Source organism: Hyperoodon ampullatus, assembly GCF_949752795.1.
Source record: "Hyperoodon ampullatus genome assembly, chromosome: 1".
In the NCBI taxonomy this organism is placed as follows: domain Eukaryota; kingdom Metazoa; phylum Chordata; class Mammalia; order Artiodactyla; family Ziphiidae; genus Hyperoodon; species Hyperoodon ampullatus.
Genome location: NC_136914.1, coordinates 59,578,793 through 59,597,901, shown reverse-complemented (window position 1 = coordinate 59,597,901; position 19,109 = coordinate 59,578,793). Strand labels below are relative to the sequence as shown.

Below are 19,109 nucleotides of genomic sequence, written 5' to 3'. Positions count from 1 at the left end.
AAAGTTATTATAAAATATTGGCTGTATTCCCTGTGTTGTACAATATATCCTTGTAGCTTATTTATTTTACTCATAGTAGTTTATATCTCTTCATCTTTTCACATACTGCCTGTCTACCTCCTATTTTCTGCTTCTGGAACTGTTTAGAAGTGCGTTGGAGGCTCTCACTCTATGTAGAGAAGCTATTTTCCTCTCCTTCTCACCCCATCAGGCAGTTTGCAAGACCCCCGCAGTTAGGATCCTGTCTTACAAGGATGATTCAGGGCTCTGTCTCGTGGTCATATAGGGGAGGCGGTAGATCCAGACACTGAGCCAGTGGGCCACGTGGCCCTGGGCCTGGGCGAGGGGCTCTCTGCTCCCTTCTGCTACTCTAGAAAACAGATTTAACACGAGCCATAGCCCTGGGTGGCGGTCAGAGCCTTGGCTTCCTGTAAGAGCTTGGGAGTTGCATCCAGCCCTTGCTTTGAGCAGTGAGCCTGGCTCTGGTCCCCTCCAAGCATGAGGTGACTCTGGTCCCATCAGCAGGTAAGAGTTGACCTCCTGATGGCTCTGCATGTTACCAGACCTAGAGCCCAGCCCGCGGCTTCCACATCCCCCTGCTGCTGCTGCCTGCAGCTCTTCTCTGTCCACATGGATGTTTATTTATTTATTTATTTTGCCACGCCGTGCGGCACGTGGGATTTTAGTTCCCTGACCAGGGACCGAACCTGTGCCCCCTGCATTGGGAGTGCAGAATCTTAACCACTGGACCGCCAGGGAAGTCCTGGATATTTATTTTATATTTCAGTGTGGCTCTGTCTTAAAATTTTAAAAAGGAAATTCTATCTATCATCGTATGGGGAGTGGTATGTGCAGACTGTAAAGTGTAGACTCATGTTCTTTCTTGACCGGAAGCCCCATTACTTTTCTAGCTATCAAATCTGATCATCACAGTCCCCGGCTCCTACTCTCATCTGTATAGGGTCAAATCCAGACCCTTAGCACAGCCCAAGGGCAAGGCTCATCTCTGGCTGCTATTCCTCTCTTTCTCCCTGCTGCTCCTGACTGAGCCTTCTCACACACAGGTCTTATATCCTCCCTGGCGCCTCCCCAAATCTCCCAAGCAGAGAGCATGGCTCCCTCTCTGTGCCCCACTTGTGTGTCTGTCTCTCCTCCTCGACTGTCCAGTGCTTGAGGGCAGGAGTGGGTTTTATTTGTCTTTGGAGCCCCAGCACCAGGATAGCACTTGGCACTGACTAGATGGTCCCTGGAGGTGGGCGGGGACACGGATCTGAAGTTGGGCCTACCTGTCAAAAAGTTACCCAATATTCTTGAAAATAAGTGTTCAAACAAAAACCTGTGCACAAATGTTCAGAGCAGCTCTATTCACAATAGCCAAAGGTGGAAGCAACCCAAGTGATGAATGGATAAACAGATGGAATAGTATTCAGTTGTAGAAAGGAGTGAGGTGCTGATACACGGTACAACATGGATGAACCTCGAAAACATTTTAAGTGAAAGAAGCCAGACACAGAAGATCACATATTATACTATTCCACTTACATGAAATATCCAGAAGAGGCAAATCCATCAAAAGAGAAGGCAGACTGGTGGTTGCCAGGGGTTGGGGGAGGGACGATGTGACTACTTGATGGGTGTGGGGTTTCCACAGAAGGTGATAAAAAGTTCTGGGACTAGATAGTGTTGATCGAGGAAAAGCACTGAGTGTACTTAATGCCACCACATTGTACAATGTTTAAAGGTTACAATGGTAAATTTTGTCATGTGTATTTTCCACACACACACAAAGTTACCCAATTGCTCTGGACCATTTTGGGGTGAGCTGGGATGCAAATTGGCTTGAACTATCCAGACACTTTATAGTCCCCAGAGTGTAAGAAATGATCTAAGCAGGCCTGCTCAAATTATCTGAGAGATGCTAAAATAGCTTCCTGATTGGTTATGGCCTCTTTTGCTCTGCAAACTGAATGTGCGTGAAGCATGTCATGCTGGAAGGGAAGGTGGTGAGGCTGTGCAGAGAACATGGCCTGATTCCACACTTACCTTCAGCTACTTCCAAAGGGCCCTGGGACTTGCGAAGCTCCTTTACTGTTTCCAAGAACTCTTTCCCCCCAGCCTTTTCCAAGGCCTTACCTGTGAAGGAAACAATGGAAATCCATTGTGGTTGCTCTTTTCAGTCATTAATTACACTGACAGAGTTTTACTAGGTCTTAAAAAAATTGCTTAGAAAGTAAGAATCAAACTTTGCAATTGAAATCCTGTTTGCCAGTGGTCACTGGTGACAGGGGTCCCTGGGCTTCTGTCCAGTGGGACTTAGATTTTAGCAAACTCTTTTTTTTAAAAGAATTATTTAATATTTTATTTTATTTAATATTGCTTCTAATGTATCATAGGAGTTACTTCCCCAAAATGTTAATCACAGCTGGATTGAAAGAGTGTTTGGGAAACGTGGCAATGTTATTTCTGTAAGTATATCACATTATAAGTCATCTACTGGAGATCCGAAGGGGTTTGCTTTTGTGGAATGTGAAACAAAGCACAAGCAGCAAAAGTTATTAAGGCAGGTCCAGGACCTTTTGTCAGAACAGGGGAGAGGAAAAGAAGTAGCTCTGAAGATGAAGAATGCCTCACTCCCAAATCAGAGATTTTAAAAATGACTCAAGGAGGGGGAGTCAAGATGGTGGTTAGGGAAGATGCGGAGTTAGCATCTCCCCATAGCTAGCGCACCTGCCGGCCACTGGTGGCGGACTCTGACGCCCAAGGAGATGGGAGGAACCCCAAAGTGAACCAGTAGGACGCAGGGGGACTAAGGGGGAGGAGAAGTGGAGACCAGACAGGATCGGCGCCCCTGAGGCCAGGGAGATCAGGAGAGGCAGGTGGGAGGGGCCCTCCCAGACCTCAAGAGCAGGAGAGGAGAGGAGGGCTTTGCCCCACCCACTCGAGCCCAGGAATCCTGCTGGGCTCCCAGGTGAGGTCCTCCAGCCTCTGAGACCAGGAGTGGGGTGCACGCTTGGGCCCCTTCCGTTCCTTGAGCCTCAGCCCCACCCTCCACAGACCCCAGGGCCTTTTCCAGCCCTGTGGGTCCTAAGCATAGGCCCCGCCCACCACTCAAATCTTGCTTAGGCCCCGCCCTCCACAGCAAATCAATAAAATTAGAAATGAAAAAGGAGAAATCACAACTGACACTGCAGAAATACAAAGGATTATAAGAGACTACTGCAAACAACTAGATGCCAATAAAATGGACAACCATGAAGAAATGGATAAATTCTTGGAAAGGTACAATTTTCCAAGACTGAACCAGGAAGAATTAGAAAATATAAACAGACCTATCACAAGTAACGAAATTGAAACCGTAATTAAAAATCTTCCAACAAACAAAAGTCCAGGACCAGATGGCTTCACAAGCGAATTCTATCAAACATTTAGAGAAGAGCTAATACTAATCCTTCTCACACTCTACCAAAAAATTGCAGAGGGAGAAACACTCCCAACTTCATTCTATGAAGCCACAATCACCCTGATACCAAAACCAGAAAAAGATATCACAAAAAACGAAAATTATAGACCAATATCACTGATGAACATAGATGCAAAAATCCTGAACAAAATACTAGCAAACAGAATCCAACAGCACATTAAAAGGATCATACACCATTATCAAATACGATTTATCCCAGGGATGCAAGGATTCTTCAATATACGCAAGTCAATCAATTTGATACACCACAATAACAGATTAAGGAATAAAAACCATATGATCATCTCAATAGATTCAGGAAAAGCTTTTGACAAAATTCAACAGCCATTTATGATAAAAACTTTCCAGAAAATGGGCATAGAGGGAACCTAACTCAACGTGTAAACGTATATGACAAACCCAACAGCAAGCATCATACTCAAGGGTGAAAAACTGAAAGCTTTTCCGCTAAGATCAGGAACAAGACAAGGATGTCCACTCTTGGCACTCTTATTCAACATAGTCTGGAAGTCCTAGCCACAGCAATCAGAGAAGAAGAAAAAGAAATAAAAGAAATACAAATTGGAAAAGAAGAAGTAAAACTGTCACTGTTTGCCGATGACATGACACTATATATAGAAAATCCTAAAGATGACACCAGAAAACTACTAGAACTAATCAAGGAATTTGGTAAGGTTGCAGGATATAAAATTAATGCACAGAAATCTCTGGCATTCCTATACACCACCAACGAAAAATCAGAAAGAGAAATTAAGGAAACACATTTACCATTGCAACAAAAAGAATACAATACCTAGGAATAAACCTGCCTAAGGAGGTGAAAGACTTGTACTCAGAAAACTGTAAAACACTGATGAAAGAAATCAAAGATGACATAAACAGATGGAGAAATATACCATGTTCTTGGATTGGAAGAATCAACATTGTGAAAATGACTACCCAAAGCAATCTACAGATTCAATGCAATCCCTATCAAACTACCAATGAATTCTTTACAGAATCAGAACAAAAAATTTTACAATTCTTATGGAAACACAAAAGACTCCGAATAGCCAAAGCAATCTTGAGAAAGAAAAACGGAGCTGGAGGAATCAGGCTCCCCAACTTCAAACTATACCACAAAGCTACAGTGATCAAGACAATATGGTACTGGCACAAAAACAGAAATAGAGATCAATGGTACAGGATAGAATGCCCAGAGATAAACTCATGCACGTATGGGCACCTAATTTACAACAAAGGAGGCAAGGACATACAATGAAGAAAAGACAGCCTCTTCAATAAGTGGTGTTGGGAAAACTGGACAGCTACATGTAAAAGAATGAAATTAGAACACTACCTAACATCACAAAAATAAACTACAAGTGGATTAAAGATTTAAATGTAAGACCAGACACTATAAAACACTTAGAGAAAAACAGGAAAAACACTCTTTGACATAAACCACAGCAAGATCTTTTTTGACCCACCCCCTAGAGTAATGGAAATAAAAATGAAAATAAACAAATGGGACTTAATTAAACTTAAAAGCTTTTGCACAGCAAAGGAAACCATAAACAAGACAAAAAGACAACCCTCAGAATGGGAGAAAATATTTGCAAATGAAACAACAGACAAAGGATTAATCTCCAAAATATATAAACAGCTCATGGAGATCAATATCAAAAAAACAAATAATCCAGTTAAAAAATGGGTGGAAGACCTAAATAAACATTTCACCAAGGAGGACATACAAATGGCCAAGAGGCATGTGAAAAGATGCTCAACATCACTAATTATTAGAGAAATGCAAATCAAAACCACAATGAGGTATCACCTCACACTGGTCAGAATGGCCATCATCAAAAAATCTACAAACAATAAATACTGGAGAGGGAGTGGTGAAAAGGGAACCCTCCTGCACTGTTGGTGGGAATGGAAATTGATACAGCCACTAAAGAAAACAGTATGGACGTTCCTTAAAAAACTAAAAATAGAACTACCATACGACCCAGCAATCCCACTACTGGGCATATACCCTGAGAAAACCATAATTGAAAAAGAGACATGTACCACAGGTTCATTGCAGCGCTATTTACAATAGCAAGGACACGGAACCAACCTAAATGTCCATCGACAGAAGAATGGATATAGAAGATGTGGCACATATATACAATGGAATATTACTGAGCCACAAAAGGAAACGAAATTGAGTTACTTGTAGTGAGGTGGATGGACCTAGAGTTTGTCATACAGAGTGAAGTAAGTGAGAAAGAGAAAAACAAATACTAATGTATATATATAGAATCTAAAAAAAAATGGTACTGATGAACCTAGTTGCAGGGCAGGAATAAAGAGGTAAACATAGAGAATGGACTTGAGGACTTGGGGGGGGAGGGGGAAGCTGGAGAGAAGTGAGAGTAGCATCGACATATATACACTACCGAATGTAAAATAGTTGGCTGGTGGGAAGCAGAAACATAGCATAGGGAGATTGGCTCTGTGCTTTGCGATGACCTACAGGGGTGGGATAGGGAGGATGGGAGGGAGGCTTAAGAGGGAGGGGATATGGGGACATGTGTATGCATATGGCTGATTTGCTTTGTTGTGCAACAGAAACTAACACAGTATTGTGAAGCAATTATACTCCAATAAAGATCTATTTAGGAAAAAATGACCCAAAAAGACAACAATAAAAAAGAAGCTTCAGAAGTTTGCAAAGAGGGAATTCCCTGGCAGTCCGGTGGTTAGGACTTGGCGCTTTCACTGCCAGGGCCCGGGTTCAATCCCAGGTCAGGGAACTAAGATCCTACAAGCCGCACAGCATGGCCCCCCCCCAAAAAAAAAAGTTTGCAAAGAAAGCAAAGGTATTTATAACTTTAAGGTTAGGGTTAGATAAATAAGATTTTCATTTTCCTTAACTTATGTCTTTATTTCTTAACTTGATATTTAATTTAGAATTAGAAGTCTCTACTGAAGAGGAAAATGATACTGGAGATATAAAAGATGGATCCCTCTTGAGAGCAAAAAGGAAGCATAAGAAAAAACATAAGGAGAGGCATAAAATGGGAGAAGAGCTTATACCATTGTGAGTACTATCAAAGTCCATCAGCAGTGCTAGTTATATTGGTGGCAATTGACATATTCCATGGAAACTCGTTAACTTTTAGGGGGTGATTTGGCCATAAAGCAGTCTCATGACACGAACCCTAAAGTGATCTTTTCAAAAAATTGAGGCTCCGGTGTTCTGATCTCTGGGTTTGGTACCCGTGTAGTACTGATTAAATTCAGTGTCTTGATTTGACGGCAGCACTCCACACTGGGGGGGATCTCACAGACCCTGCAGCCTGCCTCTTGTCACCAGCTCCTAAGCCGGGTCCCAGAGCCACCCTTGGGGTTGCAGCCACCACCTTATTGCTGGGGGGTGGGGAGCAGGCCCCAGGTGACAGATGGCTTAGCAGGAACCTCTGAGTGGAGAGCTCTGGGGTCCTGTTCCCATCTCACCACCACCTATGTGTTGTAAGTCCCTGGGGCCAAAGGACAGACACAGGCCCAGGGCAGCCTGGAATGTTGTTCCCCCAACTTGGGCCTTGGTTTCCAATGGAAAATGCAGAGCGTTGCAAGGCTAATCTCTAAGGACATTTCTGCTGGGAAATCCCTCGAGTTTTTGACGGTAGGACAATTCTTTACGCCATATTTCAGGGTTGTGCTTCTAGAGAGGCCAAGTGGAACCCCCAGGAGATGGCAGGACTCCACCTCCAGCACAGCAGGAGCCCCACCTATGTGCACCAGGGGATCCTCATGCCCCTGAGATGACATGTGGGTGTCTTGTCCAGACCAGGATGACTGCTGCTCTTGGGTGGGAGATGAGGTATTTCCCCTCATGCATTTTCATCTTCAAATGAATCTGGTGAACTGGATGTCTGGGGCAAGTCTCAGCTCTCTCTCTCTTTGTGGTTATTATTATTAGTTGTTATAATTATTCAGATGATGATTATTATTGTTATTATTATTATTCAGTTCAGAGGCTTCCCTAGAGGCTGAGTGAGGGAGCTTCCCCACTCCACACTCAGACACTCAAGTATATTTGGAAGGGCACAGTATGATGTGCAGATCACTTAGGAAAAATATTGATTGCAGCAATCACTCTCCACTGAGGCGGGGGTGGAGGGGTTTCTCCATTAATGTGCTTGGGTTTCAATGACGCAATTTGGTTATGGTGATCGCAGGCTATGGCAAGTGCCTCTAAGTCTCTTTTCTGCCCCTCAGACCCCTGGCCAGTTTCGATCTGCTGGGTCACAGAAGCCTGGAGAAGGCCAAGTAGCTGAAGCTGGTAGCCAAGTTCACTGTGAGACGCAGGGGAAACAGGTCTAGGCTGCTGTGCTCTGCTTTCAGAGGTCAAATGGGACCATGTAAAAATCAAGGTGAGCCCACCCTCTTCCCTGAAGACATTTAGGAATAAAGTAGCCTGTAGAGTTGATGAGGGGACTTACCCTGTGTGGAAGCCTCCAGTGAGGAAGTGAAGAAGGAATTAGAATATCTCCCCTTTGCGACCCCTAACGAATGGACAAAACTAGAGAAGGAGCATCGTGAGAGAGTGGGGCTCCTCCTGATGGGAGAACGTTCCATCACTGCCCAAGTAGTCTTGCTAAAAGTTTTGAACCTGAATCTAATTAAGCCTCTGGGTCCAACTACCAACTTATAAGAAAAGCAGAGAAGAAACATGTTTAATGACACTAGGAGGATGGAATCAACAAAATCCAGACTGTGGGAAACCCTACAGGACAAACAGCCCAGCTTCTTCAACAAATAAATTGCTAAGAAAAAAAGAGAGAGACAAAGGGGGATCCAATGGGTTATAAGTGACTTATCAACCAATTGTAACGTGTGAAATTAATGGAGCCTGAAACAAATAAACAAATTTTAAAAAATTGATATTTATGATGCAGTTGGAATTTGAACACTGGATATTTGAAGATATTAATTTAATTTTTTTTAGTTGTGATAGTGGTCTTGTGATAATGGTATGTTGTAAAAAAATAGCCCTTGTCATTCTGAAATATTCACAGATAATATGTGTGGGGGGAATGTGGGTGGGGGTGGAGCTGAAACGAGCTTGGTCATGGGTAGATGATGATTGCAATGGGGTGTCTAGGGTTTCATTACACTTTTCTGCTATTTTTGTGTAGGCTTGAACTTTTCTGTAATAACTTATAAAGTCTTAAAAAGAATAAATCAGGGCCTTATCTGCATGGGGAGATTGGTTTGGGCGACAGTAGTGGAGAATGGAATCATGGTGGGAGGGACCCCTTCTAACAACCCTGCAACCATGAAGGAGACTATCATTTATCAAATGGCTATGAGCCCGGCACTGTGCTAAGCTCCCTCTTTGTATTATCTTACTTAATCTTCATAGCACCTCTATGAGACACGTACTATTGTTATCCTCACACGTGAGGAAACTGAGGTTCAGAGAGGTTAAATCCAGGACATAGACCCACGCTGGCTCCAGAACCTCCACTGAGGCTGGGATCTGACCTCGAGTTTTTGCTTCAATACCAGTGTTTTTTCTATCCTACCATCACCCACCCCTTAAAAAACAGAAATATCTTTATAGTTTTCCTGATATAAAAATGCAAATACTATAGAAATGATAAAGAAGGTAAAACTTTAAAAGATAAACTTGTTTTGTTTGAGAGAAGCTAGAACACACTTCAAAACAGAGCTCAAGGGCTTCCCTGGTGGCGCAGTGGTTGAGAGTCCGCCTGCCGATGCAGGGGACGCGGGTTCGTGCCCCGGTCCGGGAAGATCCAATGTGCCGCGGAGCGGCTGGGCCCGTGAGCCATGGCTGCTGAGCCTGCGCATCCGGAGCCTGTGCTCCGCAACGGGAGAGGCCACAGCAGTGAGAGGCCCGCGTACCGCAAAAAAAAGCAAAACAAACCAAAACCAAAACCAGAGCTCAAGATTAAGGCCACGAGGGGGAGTCTTTCCACACAGAGGGAGTTGAGGGCAGTTGGTAGGGCCTGGGCTGCGTTTGAAGAGTAGAGGAATTTTAACCATCTCTGTTTGTGTGCCAGAGAAATCCTCTTTCTCTGTAATACTGTTTTTTGTTTGTTTGTTTGTTTTTTGTTTTTGTTACCCCCCACCCGGTGCTATCTTATTTCCTTTTCAGCAAAGCAAGTGGCCTCTGATGCCAAGGGGGAAACACAGGTGAGCCTGGCAGCTACCACCCAGGGCTGAGCTACTAGCATTGGCCCCAAATCACCTACCTCAGAAGCAAGCCCTGTATCCCAAGGACAAAACCCTTTCTTTGCCCATTTCTGTCTTGTAAAAATCGGTGAGATGGTGACTAAATGGTCTTATTATTATTTCTAGTGCCTGGAAGCTTAGCCTCCAGGTTCCTCCACCTAGCCTAGTAACAGATGCCTCCACCACTCGCGGGACAGATGGCAATCCACTGGTGAAAGAACTCAGTGTATAGCCTTACAGACCACCTAACTTTTTCCAGATGTCCATTTCCTTTTTACCAATGGTGTTCTCAGTATTTCAGCTTAAAATATATGTAGAGGTTTACCCAAAACATGTACAACAATATTTAGAGTAACACCACTCATTACAGCCCAAATTGGAAACTGCCCCAGTGCCATCAATGGTACAATGGATCAACAAACTGTGTTATATACCTACAGTTGAATACTGTACAGTAAAGACAATGAACTACAACCACACTCAACAACATGGGTTGATTTCACAAAGTTAAGCAAAAGGAGACAGACACAAAAGGAGACATACTGCATGATTTCATTTATATAAAATCAGAAACAGATGACACCCCTCTATGCTGTTAGAAGACAGGATAGTGGTGGGGACTTCCCTGGTGGTCCAGTGGTTAAGACTCGGCGCTTCCACTGCAGGGGGGCACGGGTTCGATCCCTGGTCAGGGAACTAAGATCCCACATGCCTCGAGGCGCAGCCAAAAATAAAAAAAAACAGAAGACAGGATAGTGGTTACCCTCGGAGAGAATGGTGACCGGGACGAGGGATGAGAGGCCTTGTGGGGTGCTGGCAAGGTTCTGTTTCGTGATCAAGGTGCTGGTCCCAGTTTTGTTCGCTTGGAGAAAAATTCATCAAGCTGTGCATTAATGGTCTGTTTTTGTATAATACTTCAATAAAAATTTCAAAAATATCTGCAGACCTAAAACAAAATTAGTTTTTCTCTAGTAATGCTGTTCAATTACACACGAAGGCAGAGCTTGATTGACACAGTCCGCCAAGCAGGGGCTATCCAGCTGACAATGACCGACTTCACGAGAACTTGCCAGAACAGTAGCTATTCTATGGCACCTCTCCCGAAATCTCAGAACCTTACCTATATCTTCCTTGAGGTCAATTTCAGCTGTGGTTGGGTGGACGATGCCCTCCACTCTCATGGAGCCAATATGGCTGATGTCACTCTGGGTCAAGGACAGCTGCATTGGGAAGAGAAGATGCAGAGTGTGGGTGAGATCAAGGCCTATGGAAAATCTTCATGTTTTACTCACATCTGTTCATTCTCTCAATTGCTTGTGTCAACAGAAAGGGCTGTGCGTGGAGCGACCTTCTGACGTTTCCAAGGTGTGTGGTTTTCAATGGGCTCTTTTGAGCTCAGTGGATTTGATGTTCACCCTGAAGCTAGCAGCAAATCTGCCTCCCCTTTTGGGGGCAGGACCGGGACCTCCCCTCCTTTTCTTTTCCCTATAGCTTATGCCTTCGTTTCCTATCTGGGTGGCCTTGGTGTTTGATATCGTAATTCTCTGAGTAGCTCCTGCAAGAAGCTACTCGGTTCCCTGCATTCTCTCCAGAGCAGCACAGACCTGCGGGGGCAGGGATGTAAAGCCAACCACTTTGCTGGAGAGAAGTGAGGGGCTCTGGGATTCTGACCTCTACGTCTGGCCGCCTTGACTTTTGGGACCACCCTCTTGGGGCTATGCTTGTGAAATGCTGCCCCATGTGCCCATAGCTGAGCAGAATGGAAGCCATTTTCCATTGTGTCCCCATGTGAGCTAGAACTTCTTGCTCCCCTAGGTAAGGGAGAGAAAGCTAATCATCACGTAACCACAGATAGCCCCTAGAGTGGACATAAATTCCACCTCTTTGCTTCCCTGCTTTCATCAGTGATGAATTAGGAACCCGCCACGTTTATGCTCTTCTCAAAACGTGCTCTTCCCAGTTGCTTCAACAGAGGTTCGTACTACTGTCAGGCTGCAAACATTTGCTACCCGGTATGATTAACTGACTGTTTCCGCGGGTATCGTATTGCAGCCCCAGTTGACTTGGTAGATAAATTGTCTGTTATGCTTATGGGAATGAATTATTTGCATGTCTGGCTGGGCTGCTGTTGTGCTGCTGAAGACTTTTCAAATGTATAACCCTGTTTGTTTTCTTTCTGCAGCCTAGAAAGGCAAGCAGACTGAATTATTAGCAAATAATTCATTTCTAACACCAGGGATATTCAGGGAACATATCTTTCTATTTTCCTTCTTTGATAAATTACATCACACCATGTAAAGCAGGCCTCCCAAAGCCTGGTTGAGAAAGTTAGCTATGGATTTTTTTTGGTGAGCAAGAGATATCTGGGGCATGGAGACCAGAAAGATCCACTGTGGGTACCTCTGGCTGACCAGTGTCAGCATGAACAATTCTCAGCACTAAAGAGCTTGTTTATCCTCACAATGCAGACATTGCCATAGCTCTTTAGTTTAAAAATGAATAACTCAAGACCAGAGTGAAAGTCATATTAGGGAAGGAAGGGATGAAGGAGGCTTCATTGCTTGTAAACAGTAGGTTATAAAAATGCAATAGTGTTTTATGACAGTACATTACAATTCTCTTTATTACCTTCTGCCCTAGAACAAGGCTTTTAGAAGACAGGATGGTGAATCCATCCCCGGGCCCATCTTCAGAGGTGGAATTTGAAGTTCCTTCTTTATCGCTGTCCTTTGGTTTGGACTGTTGGTAGAAATCAGAAGGACAGATCAGACATAATCCAGAAAAAGCCCCAAGTGGCTTTGAAGTCTTTCCCATGGTTACCACCAACTTGGATATGAACGGAAGTGGTCAGAGTTTAGGTTCTGTTGTTTTCAACAGAGGGAAGCAAGGGACAGCAATATGGGGAAAACAGAAGGATACTGCAAAAATCAAGTGTATTAAGGGGTTCGCATGTACCCATAGTCTTTGCTCAAACCTGGACACAGATATGTTATTCTTGTTCTTTTCAACACCTACAGCTTCTGATAATAAGCCAAGTGGGGTCATTCATAGTTCACTGCTCAACTTCCCTTCTCTCCAGGATTCCCCGGGGGCACAGCGGCCGAGAAATGAACTCTTATACCATCTTTTTTGCCATCATGGAGGTCTGGGGAATGAAAAGTTGACAACCCCCAAAGCAGCGCTGTCCAACAGAACTTCATTCCCTCATTCCCTTTGTGCTGCTCCGTGTTGTTGAGCGCGTGAAATGTGGCTGGTGCAACCAAGGAACTGAATTTGATTTCATTTTCAGTAATTTAAATTCAAATTTAAATAGCCACATGTGGCTAGCAGTTGCCGTACTGGGCAGCATATGAAAGTATTACTCCACAAATGGCACCTCTGAGCTATAGCTACTTATCCAAAACACCTGAAATGCCATTGGCTGAACTCAGGCGACTCTCTGTGGGAAGCTAAAGGTGTGTCAGTATGTCCCATGGGGAGAGGTGGAAAGTAGAGTTCCAGATCAACTCTCTCACTTGAGATTTTGGTGAGGTCAGTGGAGGGAATCTGGAAACATGAAAACCACCCATGTGTGGGGTTTGGAAAACTCTAGTAGACCCTGCATGATGATCTGAGCTCGTCTCAAAGGCCCTTTATTCTTTTTCACACACATTCCTATCATTTTCTCCCAGCACCAAGCTGAGGTGGGTCCCCAGTCCTTCGGGGATGCTGGCCACGCCCTTCTCTTTGGATGGTTCAACTTTCCTCCCGTTCTGTGAGAGTCCGGAGCTCACAGACGCCACTGGGCTCACCTTTTTGGACGTCCGTGGTTTGGCAGCCTTCGATTTCTTGCCCCCTTTCTTGCCCGACGTGGCCTTCCTTCCTCTTTTCTCTGGGGGAGGGGAGAGGATAGTTTCTGACTTGCCTTTGGTCCCTCGTTTTTTGGCCAGCAGTTCAGGGTGAATTCTGGGCAGGACGCCTCCGCTGGCGATGGTCACTCCTTTGAGCAGCTGAAGAGAGAGAGAAGGCGTGAGCTCAGACAGCAAAGAGCTCGTTGGTTCTGGATTTAATACGGTTCTAACTGTTGGCAAAACAAGTGTTAAATCTGGTCTCTGCTTTCCAAAGAAACTGCATAATACACAATTTAACTGGTTGTCCCTGCCTCAGGGGTACGGCTTTTCTCTGTAGGTAACAAGGCATCCCGAGATCTTGTACAGAAAGCAAAACAAGCAAAGCAAAATGAAAGCGTATAGAGGTTGAAATCAGGGAGGTTGCCCAGAGCTTGGAGATTCCAGACATAACCGAGGATAAAGAGCTTCAGACGTGGGAGCACAGCTTGACAAAATGAGGTTCAAAGGTTAATGCAAGGGCTAGACCCAGTTAACAACAGACCTCACTCCTTTTTGTGTGTGTGTGTGTGTTACGCGGGCCTCTCACTGTTGTGGCCTCTCCCATTGCGGAGCACAGGCTCCGGACGCGCAGGCTCAGCGGCCATGACTCACGGGCCTAGCCACTCCGCGGCATGTGGGATCTTCCCGGACCGGGGTACGAACCCGCGTCCCCTGCATCGGCAGGCGGACTCTCAACCACTGTGCCACCAGGGAAGCCCAACCCCACTCCTTTGATCATGCATTCCATCAGTAAAATATGTTTGACCACACACCTCCCAACTGATATGTGTTTACTTTAACTAATCAACATGAACTACCACACTAATACATTCCGCACATTTTATAGCAGCGCTACTCCAAATGTGGTCTGCAACCAAGGCTGGTCCACAAGCTATTAGTTACCTGTCTGTGACAAAGAGAGTACAGAAATCATGAGGAAGAGTCTAGTAAGTTGACAGAATTTTTGTATACCTATTGGATCTAGTAACAAAAAATTGTAGCTGGTAGTTTGTTTTTTAATTTTTCTAGTAATTATTTTTTATTGTATTTTTGGAAATTATCAGCCCATGTTGGATTGGAAATAAGAACTGATTCTTAACCACAGACAGTTAACATTATAAAATACACATAAATTAAAATTCTCATACTGTTTACCTGCTACCTTGCACATCTTTGGCGGGGGGCATGGGGGTGGGAATTCACTCGATTTTGGAGTCAGCTCTAAAATATAAAGCGTTAGTTTTGATATATGAAGAAGGACGCTTCTGCCCTCAACAGAATAAATCGTCAACAAAGTTTGGGGGAAGAAACTGTACAGAGAATAACATATGTGCACTGCGCTTCCCTCGGCAACACACAGAGCTTGCTTTTAAAGAGGAAAAGAAATTCTGGCAAGTCTCAGAATATATAATGGGATCTATTCCAGAGACAATTTTATTTTGAATCTAAATAATATGGCTAGCAGAATTTGTTCTTCTCCCGTATGATCTGACTCTTTTAGTGTAAATGTGACTGGGTACTGTAGCAGAAAGGATTTCTAGCCAGCCAGGTCCACATGCAGTAGTGCGTTTGGCAAACCCAATCCGTGGCTGGTGTCAATGCTTCAGACGTACCTGATTGAGTTCCTCGTCATTGGCAACTGCCAGCAGGATGTGTCTTGGGGCTATCCGGGCCTTCTTGTTGTCCCTCGCTGCATTCCCAGCCAATTCTAGAATTTCCGCTGAAATTTCAAGGGAGGGTTAATAGGCAATCATAGAATGGGGTCTGAGTTTTCCAAAGCGTTCCTTTGGAAATGGCCTTGGAGTTAGATCACTTTTATTTATTTGTGATTTTTATGTCTGGGCCTGGAAAGAAATCCAGAAAACTGAAAAGAACTTAAGTCACAGACAAGTAAGATATTTTAGCAAGACCTGATATACGATCCTGTGGGCAAAGCCTTCTAGTTGTCCCTTGACATTAATTCTCCCCCATCTTCCTTAGTAGATGGACCTCTGATTTTTTGCAGAGCCCCAAATCACAGGAATGAAGACGGTATTTCCCAACCACCCTTTTTGTTAGGTGTGATAGTGTGACTAAGTTCTGGCCGATGAAAAGCAAGCAGTTGTGTTGTACGGTACTTCTGGGAAGTACCCATTAATAAAGGGACAGTGCCTTTCTTCCCCTTTTACTGGCAGACTGAGGACATGATGGCTGGAATTTGAGCAGCCATCTTTGACCAAGGGTAAGAAGTTGTGGATGATAGAGCAATAAGATAAGAACCAGAATCTCTTAGGACTGTGGAGCCTCCTTACCAACCTGGACTGTCTTCTATAGACGTCTTTTGTATGAGAGAAAAAGAAACTCTTGTTTAAGCCACTGTCGGCAGAAGTTAATCCTGACCAAAACAGAACCCTAACATTGAAGCCGAGTTTCTTTCAGTGTGCAGCCATCTCTGAGGAGAGCTGAGACCCCTTTCAGAATCTCCTTTTCCTCTTCACTTGATGCCCCTTGTCCCTCTCGTCCTAAAGGAAAGTGGATAGGAAGAACTGATTTATACTAAGGGGTGAGGTACCACTTAACCTGAAAAGTGAATTCTATTTCACATACGATCAGTTTTTGAGTCAAAAAAACAAAACAAAACTATAGAATTGGTTTATATCCCTGAATGCTTTCCCTTTCCTCCTTTATTTTTTCTTTCTTTCTCAATTTTGGAAGGATGTTCTGCTAAATCAAATTTGTCTGCCTTCAAGAGCATGAATGAGCCTTTAAAGAAAAATTCTTCCCCTAGAAAGAGTTCTTTCCCTAAAGAGGCAATGTGCCAGTGTGTTATATGTGGGTGGAAAATTGTATGTGCATGTGTGCATGAACGTGTTGTGTGTGCGTATGTGCATACGTGTGTGTGTTGGGGGGATTTGCTGGTACAATGGCATAGATACTAAACCCTAAAATTAATAGGCAATTCTGCATGAATTTTTGCAATCAACCTAATTTCAAATAAAACACCACATGCAATTGCCATCATTCGTAAAATCTATGGCAATAAAATAAAAACTTGGCATAAGTATGCCATATTAACTAAGCAAATGTGATTAACAAAAAATTAGAATAAAATAAGCATTAGAGTTAAATATTTATATGGCATTTCCATAATGAAAAGCACTAAATCACTGCAAATTCATTCTCACAACATCTTTTTTGGATTATTAAGCAAGGAATATTGTGTTTACCAACAATTCATTTACACGGCACTGCATTTTCTGAATCAAAGATTGGGGCACTGTAGTTTGAGAAATATGAGCAGGCTTCTTGGGACTGGAGGACCCAGTATTTGAAATTAACCCCATATTAGATGTCTGGTTTGCTGCCTTCAGATTTCTGCCCAGCTTTTCTTTCGTTTAAAAAGGGTACCCGGGCTTCCCTGGTGGCGCAGTGGTTGAGAGTCCGCCTGCCGATGCAGGGGACACGGGTTCGTGCCCCGCTCCGGGAGGATCCCACATGCCGCGGAGCGGCTGGGCCCGTGAGCCATGGCCGCTGAGCCTGCGCATCCGGAGCCTGTGCTCTGCAACGGGAGAGGCCACAACAGTCAGAGGCCCGCGTTAAAAAAAAAAAAAAAAAAGGGTACCCATCAAAAAGAGGTGTATTTATAAAGTCTTCACAAACAGGCTTGCGTTATGGCTCTAGGTTAAAATGTACAGCACCCCACTGAGCACAATAAAAGGACTTTCCTGCACCTGCTGCTCCTAGGGGCCCACACCTGGGAGGAAGGAGCACTCTGCTCAGCCCTTTTTCCAGATGGGTGGAAAGGGGGTCAAGGAGCCTCCGAGTTTTAAGCTTCTGAGAAGTTGAATTTCATTTAGCATCTTGGACCATCACTGTCCTCCCTCTGTCTCCTGCATTTAGAGGAAGCAGTTAAGCATCCTCTTGGGGTTCATCAAATTAACTGTCAGCAAGGCTAACGGGAAGCCCTACACGTTCCCAGCCTTCAGGAAGCCCCTGAAGGTCAGGTTATTTTCAGCTTGACAGCCAGATGCACAGACACTGGATTCTCAGACGGAGAATCTGTCATCGAATGCCGCCACGGGAAGAGGCTAAAGGCAGCGATTCGTCAGGCAGCACAATGCAGGCACACAGGTGAGGCTCTGCCCGAGTGCAGCTGGGCTCTCGTACTAACTCTTCCGAAATAATTTATAAGAAAGAAAACCTTGAGCGTGTGCTCAAGTGCAAAAACAGAGGTAGAACTTTTTTTATTTAAAGAGAAAAAACTTAAGAATACATAGCAGGAAATCTAGACCAAGGAGTTCTTTTCTCTGTTGGATGTTTAGTCTGAACATTCCTTGGGCCAGACTCCACCATTTAAATGTTTGAAATAACATTAATCATTATTAATATTTTCAAATGTTATGACAAATATATTCACACGAACTATAAAAGTTTGCTACATTCTTGAGTGATTTTATTGATTTTGGGAACACAAGTATCCTTGTGTGTCAACTGGCAATCAATAGGAAAACTGAATTTAATGTCACACATTTGTTTCACTGCAAATTTTGTTGGAAGATCATAATTTGTTAAGTGGTGGAGATTTCCACGGAGGTCTGGAGACTTCTACAGCAAACCTCTCACTTCTCGCAAGTCACACTTCCAGCAATAGTAACCATCTGGGATACAGCTGAGTATCTGATAGTAAAAGGAATGATTTCTGTAGCCAAAAAGGAGGTTGGAAAGCTCATCATGCACATTATTTTGGAAGAGTTCGTGTCCGCTCATTTTGGATACAATCTAAACCAACACTGGATAGCCCAGCCCACAGGAGATGGGAAATACCACAGCAAGTGTAGGCTTGGGACAGAACACATGCATGACTGTCTCCTTCCCTGGCCTCTGCTCGCTTGTCCACCTGCCCACTAGGTGGCGGTGTCTCTGGGCTTCGACTGGGCGCTCTGCTCTGCATCAGGCCGTGCAGTCTTCTGGGGAAACGCCATCCACTCACAGCTCCTGCTTCCACCTTCCTTCCCATGTCACCGCATCTGCACTTCCAGCCCTGCCATGATGCCACCTGGGCGTGCCACAGGTAAATCAAGCTCACCACATCCCCAAATCCAAATCATTCCTCGAAACAGGCTCCTCCCATCACCCTTGGGACTGGCAGCTCCATCCACAGACAGACCTGGGAGTCATTCCCTCTCCCTCCCTCTCCTTCTCCCTCTCTTTTCCCAGCCTCATGAATCTTACATAACTTCGCCCCTCTTCTCCAAGCTTATTGCCATTACCCGAGCTAAGGCTGTCTTCTTTTCTTTTCTTTCTTTTTTTTTTGCGGTACGCGGGCCTCTCACTGTTGTGGCCTCTCCCGTTGCGGAGCACAGGCTCCAGACGCGCAGGCTCAGCGGCCATGGCTCACGGGCCCAGCCGCTCCGCGGCATGTGGGATCTTCCCGGACCTGGGCACGAACCCCCGTCCCCTGCATCGGCAGGCGGACTCTCAACCACTGCGCCACCAGGGAAGCCCTGGCTGTCTTCTTTTCCAGCCCAGATAATCGTAGTGGTTTTCCTGCC

General features: G+C 44.6%; 1 protein-coding gene across 1 annotated transcript in view; it reads right to left on the bottom strand.

The window, feature by feature from the left end:
• The window catches only part of MACROH2A2 (macroH2A.2 histone), a gene marked incomplete at both ends in the record, with an annotated part of 33,940 nt that overhangs the window by 7,462 nt on the left and 7,369 nt on the right, over positions 1-19,109 (bottom strand). The window contains 5 exons of the mRNA XM_079712792.1: positions 2,044-2,133; positions 10,830-10,929; positions 12,338-12,448; positions 13,501-13,698; positions 15,192-15,298. Of these exons, the coding sequence (XP_079568918.1) occupies positions 2,044-2,133; positions 10,830-10,929; positions 12,338-12,448; positions 13,501-13,698; positions 15,192-15,298 (606 nt within the window). The remainder of the gene's footprint in view (positions 1-2,043; positions 2,134-10,829; positions 10,930-12,337; positions 12,449-13,500; positions 13,699-15,191; positions 15,299-19,109) is intronic.